Source organism: Emydura macquarii, unplaced genomic scaffold (assembly GCF_026122565.2).
Source record: "Emydura macquarii macquarii isolate MOO-44397 ecotype Brisbane River unplaced genomic scaffold, CSIRO-AGI_Emac_v2 contig_2184, whole genome shotgun sequence".
Classification (NCBI taxonomy): Eukaryota; Metazoa; Chordata; order Testudines; family Chelidae; genus Emydura; species Emydura macquarii.
Window position 1 is genome coordinate 2,452,991 of NW_027132321.1, and position 12,359 is coordinate 2,465,349.

At 44.6% G+C, this 12,359-nt stretch overlaps 1 protein-coding gene across 2 annotated transcripts in view; it reads left to right on the forward strand.

The window, feature by feature from the left end:
• The window catches only part of KCND3 (potassium voltage-gated channel subfamily D member 3), a 201,059-nt gene that overhangs the window by 177,927 nt on the left and 10,773 nt on the right, over nt 1-12,359 (forward strand). For both annotated transcript variants that reach the window (XM_067558806.1, XM_067558807.1), the window contains exon 3: nt 4,834-4,935. In XM_067558806.1, coding sequence (XP_067414907.1) covers nt 4,834-4,935 — 102 coding nt within the window. The remainder of the gene's footprint in view (nt 1-4,833; nt 4,936-12,359) is intronic.

The following is a 12,359-nucleotide window of genomic DNA, read 5'->3' on the forward strand; positions in this document are numbered from 1 at the left end:
CAACAACCAATAAGTAGTTCCTAGTCCTGCCATCCTGTAAGAGTGTCTCTTGGTCTATAGCACCTGTGCCTTGCACACTGCCTAGTGCTGAGATAGAAGACGAGACACTCTGTCTTGGGACAGGATATGCTCCAGGTCCTCTTGAGCTTCCATTACAGTTCCCAATGGACAATGTAGGAAGGTGACTACAGGAGCATTGCCATAATGTAGGGCTTGTTTCTCTCTCTAGATCCATCGCCCTCCTCACCATGACATCTGAGCAGCCCACACCCGGTGTTTTAGGAAAGTCTCAGTGTCCTCCCTGCTCATTCTGTGCTGCTAGATTCTGCCACATTGCATCTTGAAACGGCAGGGGCTCGGACAGGAGCCGCATCTTTACTGACACCTGCCTTTCAGTCTGATCTCTGAGACAAATGGAGGCTAAGTGAGCCAAATTTAATGCTCTTAATGTGCAAATTGCTGTCATATTATTCTTATTATTTCAAATGAATTATCTTCCAGATTTGGTAATATGCACATGGAGCTCCTGTGGTTTCCTAGCAACTCTCCCTACCACCTCCACGCTCACACACACACTGGGGGCTGCTTTTTTCTTTCCTTTTCAGCTATATCTGTGCAGAGACAGACGATATTCAGAAATAGCGAGCTCAGGCCCTGCCTTATTGCCCTTTGTGAGTCATTAGAGCAAGTAAGATTTGGAAGGAATGTACTCTTCCTAAAGGCATTACCAACAGCCCAACCAAAACACATGATCCTCCACTCCTCTGTGCCTATTAGACTGCTCACCGAAGGAGCAACCTGCAAGCGTGGGTCTGGGATGATGCAGCCAAGCCCAATAGTCTTTAAAATAGGATATGACAAAAGCTGCACTTGAAAGCAAACCTAAATCCGTGAAGTCACCTGAGGTTCTGCACGGATGCAAGAACGCAGGACGAGGGTCTAGACCTGTATGTCCGAGGGCTGGTGCGTGGTGTCCTCAGTGGAAAGTCATTGATCCTGGAATTCACTTCCCCACTTGGTCTGACAGAGCCTACGCCTGTTGGTCTTCCAAGCAAACAGCCAGGTCGTCCATTTACTCAGGGTTGCTTGTGGAGTGGGCAGAGTGGGGACGGTGTGGCTGGGCTGAAGTGATCCTTTTAGTGCATTTGGTTTGGTATTGTTTAAGATTGAATCCTGGTCCTTGCACTGATGGGACATAAAGGGGAACAAGGGGGACATAAAGCTGCCATTGAGGGCCTGTGCTGGGTTGCTGACTGGAACTCATTGTGCTCCAGCAACCCCCTAGTCAGTGCAATGACAGCTGCAGGATCATTGCTACCTTGCATAGATTAGAGCAGCCATGAGACTTCACGGGCTTGTCTCCACCTCTGCTGGGTCCAACACTGAGCACAGCTCAGCTGGATGCCAGAGTCAGGGCATTCACATTTCCTGGCTGCTCGTGTGCCTGGTGAGACACTCAGAGGAACGAGGCTGGGTTTTGTTTTGCTTTTTTAAGTAAATCTGGGCAGGAGGGAGCAGCCTGGATGTTACCTAGTGATGGAGACTGTAGGGCTGCCTGGAGCTGTGTGAAGACGGGCAGTGATTCACATGAACATTTTTAGGCGCTTGTCCAGATGAATTTTGCAACCTCTGGATTTTGCTTTAAGTTTCAGGGTTGACTGAACCCAACAGATCAATGTAAAATTCACCTGCAATGTCCCATTTCACCTAATTCCATGCAACAGCACCAGGTGCATCCTGGTTTCCATCCCGAATCATGAATCACAATTAGTGCTCAGTCCCAGTTTGGCTAAATGAAAACCTAGCCTAGGTCTGACCGCAGTGGGGTCGCACAGGGTGTAAATCAGTACAGAATCTGACCACAAGTGATAACAGGGTGAAATTTACTCCTGTGCACAGAGTCTGTACAAGGACTGAGCTCAGTCATGCTCGGACTCCCACATCCTGTTCAACCTTCAGGAATGTAGGGCTCATATGGGACTTAAGTGATGGACAGGCCTTTTGCCTCTGCCCAGAAGTGAATTTCACCCAAATACACATACACAAACAGAAACACATGCACACAAAAGCACATCCACCTTCATGACTGTCCTTTGTGGTCTGCTCTTGGACACTATTTGCTTTCCTCACTCACAGATTACAAAAATAGGTTTAAATCACCACTCTTTCCCAGCAATGTTTTATACCCATCTAAAGATCTTTTAAATAACAACATCTGTTCCAAACTCTGAAAGCCATGGGGCTTAATTATTTAGTTAGCTTGTGGCCCTGTTTCAGGGAGGAAGAGCGAACGGATTCTCAGAGACAAACCATCCGCAGTCCATGTGGAGTACAGCTATTAATATTTGATCTCCTGCTAGCCTGGAGGCAAAGGGAATAATGCTCATCACAGGAGCCTAAGACTGAATCCACTTTAACAAATAACTGAACTGATACTGATAGCGACAGAAGATGCTGGTGGAACCTTCTGTGCTGTATCTGAGAAGAAAGTACTGGGGACTCTTGAACTTCCTGCAGTAAAGGAACTGGCATTTTGTCAGGAGCACAGAGGAAATAAGTCCTCTGTAATCATCATCAATTTCTCAGTGTAAAGACAGAGATCACTGGGCCAAACTTTAGGGGAGGGATACACTAGATCCGACATGAAAGGTCAGGAGAATGTACAAAGCGGCATGCAGGTTTACTGTATGTGAAATAACTTTGTGGAATGCAGGTGCAAGGACTCCATGAAACAGGACTGGTCCGGTGATCCAGTGCAATGACTCAGCAGTGGTAATATCCACTTGAACATGCCTGCCACATTTGTAGGAGGAGAGATTTATTGAACTTCTAAGTTGTGTGGAACTGTTGCTTTCAGTCAGGCTCACCCCCGAATCCAATTCAGATTTGCACCAGGGAAAAGTGTGGTAGCATCAGCAAGAAGCATGTTTCAGCACAGTGCGCACTGGTCAGCGACTACCCAGTTCTCCTGCCTTCTCTCTCCTGCCCAAGTCATACAATTCCTGCAAAGATTTCCACAGCACTCAGTGCAGCTGTCATTGTTACAGTCATTACAACTATTAACAGGACAGGAAAAGGAAAAATACCCAGTAAAGAGGGAACATCCTAGACTCAGAGACTTTAAGGCCAGGGGGAACCATCACGTTGCAGGCCACAAAACCTCACCCACCCACACTGTCATTTTTAAATGCTCTGCTGGTGTCAAATTACACATTGTGAACTAACCTGCTGTCGGCCTGTGGTGCACGTTCCTAGGGCCTGCCTTACAATACTGGGTGAAATCCATGTCCCGTCTAAGGTAATGGCAGTTTTACCATTGATTTCAGTGGATCCAGAATTTCACCCATTGACTCTGAGCTTTATTGTTAAAAGTGCGTGCATGAATTAAAGTCCAGTAGGTTAAGCAAATCTTTCAAATGTAGAGTGCTTGAGTCACTCATGCATATATGGGAATACACTTTCCGGAATCATTATGCACTATGGACCCATCATGGATATTTATCTCTTGGCTCTACTTTTGCTATAGTGTGTGTCCATTAACCACCAGTAATTAGAAAGGAAAACCTACCATTCTGTATTATTTAAAAGATTATGCACTATTTTAAAACACAACACAATATAATTTTTATAGTGGTAATTATTTCATATATTTACCTTTAATGGAGCTTGGGTGATAAACATTGAATTATCAATACAACAGAAGCTAACTAAGACTTTATATGCTTACATTAGTCTATACCACTTTTCTATAATTTAGTTCAGTCCTCTAACTAGAAGATAGATAAGAACAGCACAGGCTGGGGTAGCTAATTATAAAAAAACCAAGCATTAGCTAAATAGATTTTTTCCTTCTTTCCAAATTGCTTATTTGTTGCTGCAGAGTGGGCTTTTTGGTTTTGTTTTGTTTTGTTTTGTGTATCTAGGAGGGCATTTTTTCCAGAGACAATTGTTCTTCTGTTACCATATATCCAAGTTAATAAATATGCACTGTTGCTGGAGGAGGAGAAAAGGAACAAACAAGGTGGTTTTTACTGTTTCAAAGGATTAGATAGATAGATAGATAGATAGATAAATTAGTATTTCCAATTATTAATCTATGCCAAATTCGTGATCTGCCCCAATATATATTTTTCTTGTTTCGGTCTCCTATTATTAACCATTTGTATAGTAGCTACACCTAGAGTCTTCAACCAGGTGAGGGCTTATTGTTCTAGGTGCTGCCCAAAGATATAGTAAATGACATTCTATGCCACGAAGCGCTTACAGTCTAGAAGATCAGACTTAACAGAGGAATTTCACATGCAAGCAAGTGGGAGAAATGGAGCATAGATGAGTTGCATGCACAATCAGTACCAATTATTGAAACTTCTCTCTCTGTCACACACACATCTGCGTTCCACGTGATAAATACATACACACACGTAACATGCATAGTCTTCCCTGCCAGTGTCCTCCCATGTCAGAGGCATGAACATGTGAGAGGTTGGTGTCTCCCATTGGACACCCAAATTACACAAAAAAACCACTAGGCATTTTAAAGGGGAGGCGTTTAATAGGTTGTGAGAGGTCAATTCTGGTAATGCCTGGAGTCCTCAGATTTCCTTAATCTCCATCAGTTGAGTTTTAAATCTGGGGTGCAGATAGGAAGTGCATAGGTTGTGCTGGATGCTGATTTTTCTCCTAGCCATAAATTCCTTGTATTTTTGTGTCTCTGACTTTTCAGGTTCCATGAAAACTTTGTATTTTCTTTTCCCCCTTTTTTAGTAGACACAGAACAGTTGGCTTGGTGTGTAAAAATAAAAATATGTAAATAAATCTTGCTTCTCTTCACAGAAAGCCCGGCTTGCAAGGATACGAGTGGCCAAAACAGGCAGTTCCAGTGCTTATCTTCACAGCAAACGCAATGGCCTACTGAACGAAGCCTTGGAGTTGACGGTACGTGCTGAGATAATAATCCCTTTCCCAGTGGAGTTTGAAAAGTTCTCCATCCCAATCAAACTCTGTTTTGGTTGTTCCCCCACATACACACCTAATTGCTTGTTATTCAGTGTGAGAGCTTCACATGTTGAATTGTGCTATGCTATAATTACACTATAATTTACTGTATATGCTATATGTAGAGACAGCTGGAATTCAGCTGCAAAATTGGAGAGGAAGGGAGGGACATTCTGGGGCTCTATCTTGAGCTAGGAAAGAGTCCAGCCTTCTAACGATGACAGAATGACCAAGAGCATTAATGGATCAGATCCTCTGCTGATGTGAACCCATTGAAGCCCTCTGTGTGTTGAAGCCATTGGAGCTGTCTCCATTTCTACCAGGTGAGGATCTGGCCCTACAATACATTTCTGTAATCTTTAATAAAGAGTTCCTTGTTTCAAAAAAATCTCTCTCTATATATTCATAAGTATGCAATACGTTATTAAATAGTCCCATGCTGTGCACAAATAGCTCAGTAAAACCTCGCTAATTTTTACTTTACTAATCCAGACTGAAGGATGCACAAGCCACCGCCTGCGCACACACACACACATACACACACACACAAAATGGACTCACTCTCCCCATTTCTCAGCCAAGAGCCACCACTGGAGTATGTTTTCATATTGCAAGCCACCAGCTTCAATAATTTAACACAATATGCTGCGGAACACTCCCCAGCATGCTCTGATACATCACAAGCCATTCATACCCTCAGCTGCCAAAACAAATGGATGAGATATATTGGTAATGCGTTATTCTTGATTATCTAAAAATAAAAATAATCATATTTGTTCCCCAGGGGCTCGACCCTGCAACGTGCCAGCTACTGTCAGCCCCTTTTGTCCTTGACATGAGTTGAGCATGCTTAGCCTTTCAGTTCAGCCCTGAACCACAGATGGCTTGAAAGCCAGCCGGTGTCAGGAGCAGACCTGGGAAGCAGTGTGACTGAGAGACACCTCTCTGGGGCATGATTCCTTCCCGCTTCCTCCTTGTTCTGGCGATGGGGTTAGTGATTTGCTGCTGGCACGACAGCTCGCTAGTGGGAGACAGAGCCTACTCCCCACCCACCCGCAGAGAGCACTAAGGAAGCCAACAGCACTGTTGACTCTTGCATATCTACACCCGAGCTCTAGGTCGCCTGTACAAGGTGTAAATGGGACTCCATCTGCCCCGCAGGGCTATGTAGTCCAGTCACAGTCTAGCCTAGGTTCTGTCCTTTGCTCTCTCACTAATGGTCCTCTTAGTCAGGGTGTATCAGCAAGGATCTGCTGTCTCTGGGAAATCACACGTTGTATTTCTTCTCGCATTGTAATACACTAAATACATCAGGAAGTGGCCTCCAAACCACCACACACACACACAAATTCTTTCACTTCTCCAGCGTTGGCAACTCTTCTGATTTTACTGCATGTCTTGCAATTCTGTGTTTTTGTTAAAGCCCCAGCTCCTGGAGTCAGGTGAATGCATCAGAATCTCATATTTAAACATTTGTTTCTCGCCCTCCTGGTTGCAAAGAAAAGCCAGGAAACGCAAACACTAAAGACTCCAAAGCTACCAGGCAAATAAAAAGCACCCAACGTTTGTTATTCTCAAAAGTCTCACAAATGTTTAGCCCATCTCATGGCTTCAGAACAATTGGTCTTGACAATACTGCTCCTCTATAGCTATGTCACCATCGGGAAGAGAAAAAGCCAGCAGTAGCAGAGTTGCTGAGTCACTGGCATGAGATCAGGGGGCTGTGGAAGATTCCTGGCAGCATTAACCCTGAAATTATTACAGGCTCATAATTACCGGATTGCAGGAAGAAGGACCCTAACACTGTGTCCAGCAGGAGAGGAAAATGCATCGCAGCTCCTGCTCTGTGCAGCTTGGTGGTTTTATTTTTAATAGCAAGGTATCTGGAGGCTAATATTAGCTATTCATGAGAAGGGAATGTTTTAAGTGCGGCAGATTGTTCAGCAGAATCAGAGGAAATGAGGGAAGGTTGGTACATTAAAGCCTGCTCAAGACCAGAGTACGAATTAACACATTTTGTGGGTTTAATTTCAAATAAATCAATCCTCGGTGCACACGGGGAACAGAAATTGCATAACTGAGCCTTGAGAGCTGCCTAATGCTATGTTCAGGCATCCATACTCTGGCCCTAATTCTGCAAAGACTGATCCAACTCCCATTTGAGTTTGTGTGGGGCTGGACACGAGACATAGGCATGGCCATGCCCTGTAGGCTGTGCACATGCTACGCAACCCCTTAACTCTGCAGGTAGCCCCACTGGTGGCAGTGAAATGACTTGCAGAGTAAGGATGCTACTCAAGGGGCGTAAGGGCTGACAAATCAGGCCCTCAGCTGCCCTGTCGTTTTTTGAAACTGATTCCAAAGAGTCACACAGCATCGGACACTGGACTGGGATGCACGGTGCTGGGTTCTGCCACTCACCATGGCATTTCATTTCCCTGAGCCCCTCTGTTTCCCCATCTCTAAAATAGGGCCAATGAGATTTACCATCCTTTGTATATTGCTCTGAGATCTCTGGATAAAAATGGTTCTAGGAGCACTAAGCAAACCTGAGAGTGAAGGTCTCATTTTCCATGTTGTCAAAACCCAACCCAACCAAACAGGACGTAGGGCATTTTGCCACCTCAGCCTACTGGCCATCCATGTCTGAACCCAATTCACCACTCAGGAGTCTTCGATTCCGTGGCAGGCAGTTTTTCTCTTGCTTTGCAGAGGTCCGCAGCTCCCAATGCCAGTGACACCTTCTGAAAATGAGCATTAAACCTTCGCAGCTGGCTGCATTTTTTTAGCACATAATGTCAATGGAGCTTGCCAGGTAGACAGTGAAACCTTTGAAAAGGCACAGAATGGTCACGACTCGGCCCAGCGTTCTGAGAACCAGCTCAGATGAGTTCATAAGATTCTGTTATTTCATCAGGAGGCAACAGGCACATTTAAATCATGCTCTGGGTTTTGTTGGTCTTCTAATTCTACTATTTAAAAATGCCATGACAGCTCAGCACAGATGTGCAGCCCTCACTTCATTTTCCAGCCTGTCTCCCCAACACGAATCCCATCACTTCTCTTGTCAACCAAGCATTCTGCCAGACAGCTCACAGAATGGCAGCTGGGACACAGATGCAAAAGTCCAAAACATATTAGCCTGAGAGTAATATTTGGCTGCTAGGTTCGTTTTCTGGCTTTTGCCCAAAAAGAGTCGGGAAGGAGGTTTTTGGCTTTGTGGCTACTGCAGATGTTGTGAGGACAATAAAACCATTTCTGAAGTGGTTCTGGAGAGTTTGTTTTCTCATTAAGATAGATTATAATAATTATTTTTATTTATTTATATTACAGTAGTGCCTAGAGTCTGTCTCTAAATGAGATATGAACCCCATTGTACATATACATAGTAAGAAAATGTCCCTGCCCTGAGGAGTTCACTGTCTAAAGAGCCGAAACCAGGAGAGGGTAGGAGAAAGGAAGGATTGTTATCCCATGGAGAACTGAGACACAAAGACATGAAGTGATTTGCTCCAGATCACAGTGAGTCTGTGATAGAGCCAGGAATTGAGCCCAGATTTCTTGAGTCCTAATCCAGTACCTGAACCACAAAGCCAGGGCAGGTGCTCCCTCTCTTGGATAATATCATCTAACACAGAACGCAACACTGTGGAGGTTCCCCAGTTTCTACAGTAGATCTGAGAGTACTAACCCTACGGGACCAGATTCCCCTTCTTTACTTACATTGCAACAAATAAGACTGTTCTCAGAGGTAAGTACTAGCTATGCGGGACAGTTGCAGAATCTGGCCAGGGGTTCGCCAGTCTTACGTTATTTTAAAATGTCCAGGATAAAGAAATATATCTTCTATAGTTGCCGTGTTAGGTAATATTTTGGTTCCTACCTAATGGATATATCCTCATGGGCAAATGAGCATTAATTGCATTGTAGCTCACTTAGTGATATATCCTATTCTTGAAGCAGGCCCAGAATGCACGTTAACATTAATGGGACTTTTCTGTGTACATCTAGGGACAAGGCTGCCTTAAGGTTAGCAATAATTCCAAGTGTAATTACTATGTAGTCCTCATTAGCAATTAGCATGGACTTTTCATTGTTTACTTCTATGTAATCAATACATAATTGTTTTATAAATGCCCCGTATTAACAGTTTGAGGAGAGCCACAATGGAGGCGCTAGGATTTATGGGTCCCAAAATACATTATCGGGAGTTCTGAGGGGTTATCCAAGGAAATAAGGACCATGGGTAACATTCTGACTGCATCTTCAGCATCCAGGGAGCTTTTTGACATGTAGGAACACAGGCCTGAGTCTCCTCTCACGCCAGTGGAGTGACTCCTGATTTACACCAGCTTATGTGCGGGGGAATCAAGACATCTTCTTCATCTTAGAGCCTTGCAGGGTAAAGTAGAGAGCAAATGAGGAGGAGAAGGAATGATCAAAGGAGAGCTGTGTGAGAGAGAATATTCATCCCCCAAATACGGCACAGACTTTCCCTTCAGTGGAACGTGGGTTTGCCATGCAGACGTTGAATAGGCAGGTTTTGAATCCTTCCATTTATGGGATGTAGTGTTAATAGATGGAACATCAGATAGATTGAAGAGTTGGCGGGCATGGCTGCAGCCTACACAGGATACGTGAGCCTTAATCTCCTCTTGCCACTAACTGAGCTTCACTTCTGCTTGAAATGGCCGGCGGTCTTTATTTGGAAATCAGACGGTTTTGAGATCTGTCCCTTCTTACCCCAAGAACCCGCTGCAGCCACAATGCTGATAAAGGGCAGACTCATCCGCATGGAAAGAGTACAATTAGCCTCTCTGCCAATTCCTCTCTAGTCAACTGTGTCCAGCTTGGTCGGGTGATAGGCCAAGGAGCAAGAGATAAGACAGCCCCCGGCGTTCCTCAGAGTTGTGAAACTGGATGGCACACGCAGTAGGCAGTGGTCCTTGGTCTTTCACAAGCCATCAGCAGCTCAGTGTGTGCCTTTCAAGTGCAAACTGGGGAGAGTTCTCCGAACCTTGCAGACCCAGGATCCCAGATCAAATCCTGAACACAGCCCGGGGCTTTTCATTGCAGACAGATTCTTCTTCAACTGAACACAGGTTGCCTTTGCATGGAGCAACGCAGATATCATTGATGCATTGTCTACTGGAATGCACTCAAGGCTAGAACAGCCACTGCCAGGCATTTGTTTGCTCACATTATCTATGTGCATTTCTTGGTGCAGCTGCTCTCATCTGCCATTTCACCACTCTTTTTCGCATGCCGAGATGTCCCAGAAATTCGCACAGTGCCTGTCTCTGAATGTACTAAGCTGGAGGAAAAGCAGCAGCAAGGAAGATAAGGCAGGCATCAGATCTTCCGAGCTATTTTTTTTGATAACATCCATCCCATGATTTGTGTTTCTATAAGTTTCAAGTCTGCCCTTGGGGGGCAGAGAGGACAGGATGGAATTTGTTACCATCATTTAATGTGTTCTGCCCTGGAGCTTAGTCTTCTGCCAGAGCCAGTGAAACCTCGTTCCCTTTGCTTTCAAATTCCATTCATATTTGCTCTCCAGCATGGTGTGCAGGCACCTGATAAGTGGGAACAAACCTCTGCCTGACCTGAGCTGGCATCATCAGTGTTACTTTCCTAAGTGATCCGTTGGCATGGGCAGAGGGGGTTACCACACTGATACAGTACGATTTTGATGGATGGAAGCAAGGACAGTGTCTTTTTCCTATTGGTTGCTCTCTGATTTACTCGTGTTAAGTGTTTTCTTGTTCTGTATGCCTCTTAGGCACATCATATGTAGAATTCCAACAAGTTGGCGCCTGCTGCTGTCTGGGCAATCTGTTTTCTTCCTGCAGTTAAAGCAATGTTTCGCTGGCAGTGTTAGGCGGATTTCCTGTGGATTTCTAAAGTGCTGGGTATTCTGCAGGAAGTGACAGATGTCTGCCTTTAGTCAGGGTGCCAATGGCAGAGTTTCCATCCTTAAATTTCTCCAGCAGCTGGCAAATGTATCTCATGGAACACATTCAGAACCAGTGCAAGGCCAGGAAAAGGCACCCTGTAAAAGTCTGTAGCCATCCCTGCAGCAGTCTATTTGCAGCATGTTGTCTCTCCGTGCCATTTTAAAGATTTCCACTTTTCATTAGCTTTGGAGTCAGACATCAACAGGAGAGAGACGCCAGACCTGAAGATGACCCAGACCAATGCTTTCACCACAAAACCATCATTTGCCCGAATACAGCTACTGCTCCAAGTCAATAACCTGGCAGTCCCTGGGACTGGGGAAAAATGGGTCCTGCCCCCTAATCATAAAGGAGTCAGGTACAGTCCTCTGCCCATTTCTGACTTTTTTCACATTGCTGTTCCAAATGGCTTTTTAACATGGATGTCCTGACTATCCAACCTTTACTGGTTTCTGTGAAAAAGCACGCAAATCTCTCTGCGCAGATACCCTGGATCAGTGCAACAAACCTTCAGGTCAGTTTGTTTCTATCTTTATGCTACAAAGCACCTTTGGTTCTCAGAGAGATTAATGTTACTTAAAGCTACTGGTTGCAATGCTCTGTTCCTTTCTTCTTTTAAGTGAGATTTAGCTTTATACTGCCGCACTTGCTTTATCACATAAAGCATCCTCAACAGGAGATATTCAGATGCAAAGCTCTTCTCAGTTTCTATTCCTTCTCTCCTTCTCAATGGGGAGAGGTTTATCTAGTGAACGCTGCAGGGTGCGCACAGGAACTATCTGATGCGTTAGTCCATTTGAGTCACTATTAGTAAGAAAAATCTAAACTGTTTTGGGCTTTTTTAGCTCAACCCTGAAAATACCTTCTGGCAATGTCCCAGCACAACAGTTTTCGAGGCAACAAAGAGAAACTGCCTCCTACCTAGGAGAGCTGCCCCCATATCAGTCTATAAATGGTTTTTAGTCAGCCAGCCCTAATTATGCACCGAGGAGTCTTTGTTTTAGCATCAGTCACTTTGCCAGATTTTCAGAGATGCCAAGTTAGACATCATAGTACAATCTTGGGTGTGGCTTCAGGCACTTTCACAGATGCAGCCAAATGCTCAGTGTATCACAAGAGCCACGTTGGTGTGTTGGAAATCAACTGAGTTAAGCACAAGTGATTTGAATGATTTAACAACCCTAGATGGAGTCAGCTGGTGGACATCTATGTTAGTGCTCTGCTTTCTATCCCAGTCCACCCATTTCTTTCTTAAACTTTTCGATACTGCATTTATGTGCCAAAAACAGGCATGCAATGCACGTGTGAACTTTTGTCTTCAGATTCAGGCATTACAGAGTAGTCTCTCTGTCAGGCATCTGCTGCTGAGACATCTGAAGAGCTTAAGGGGACCACTTGCAAACACTT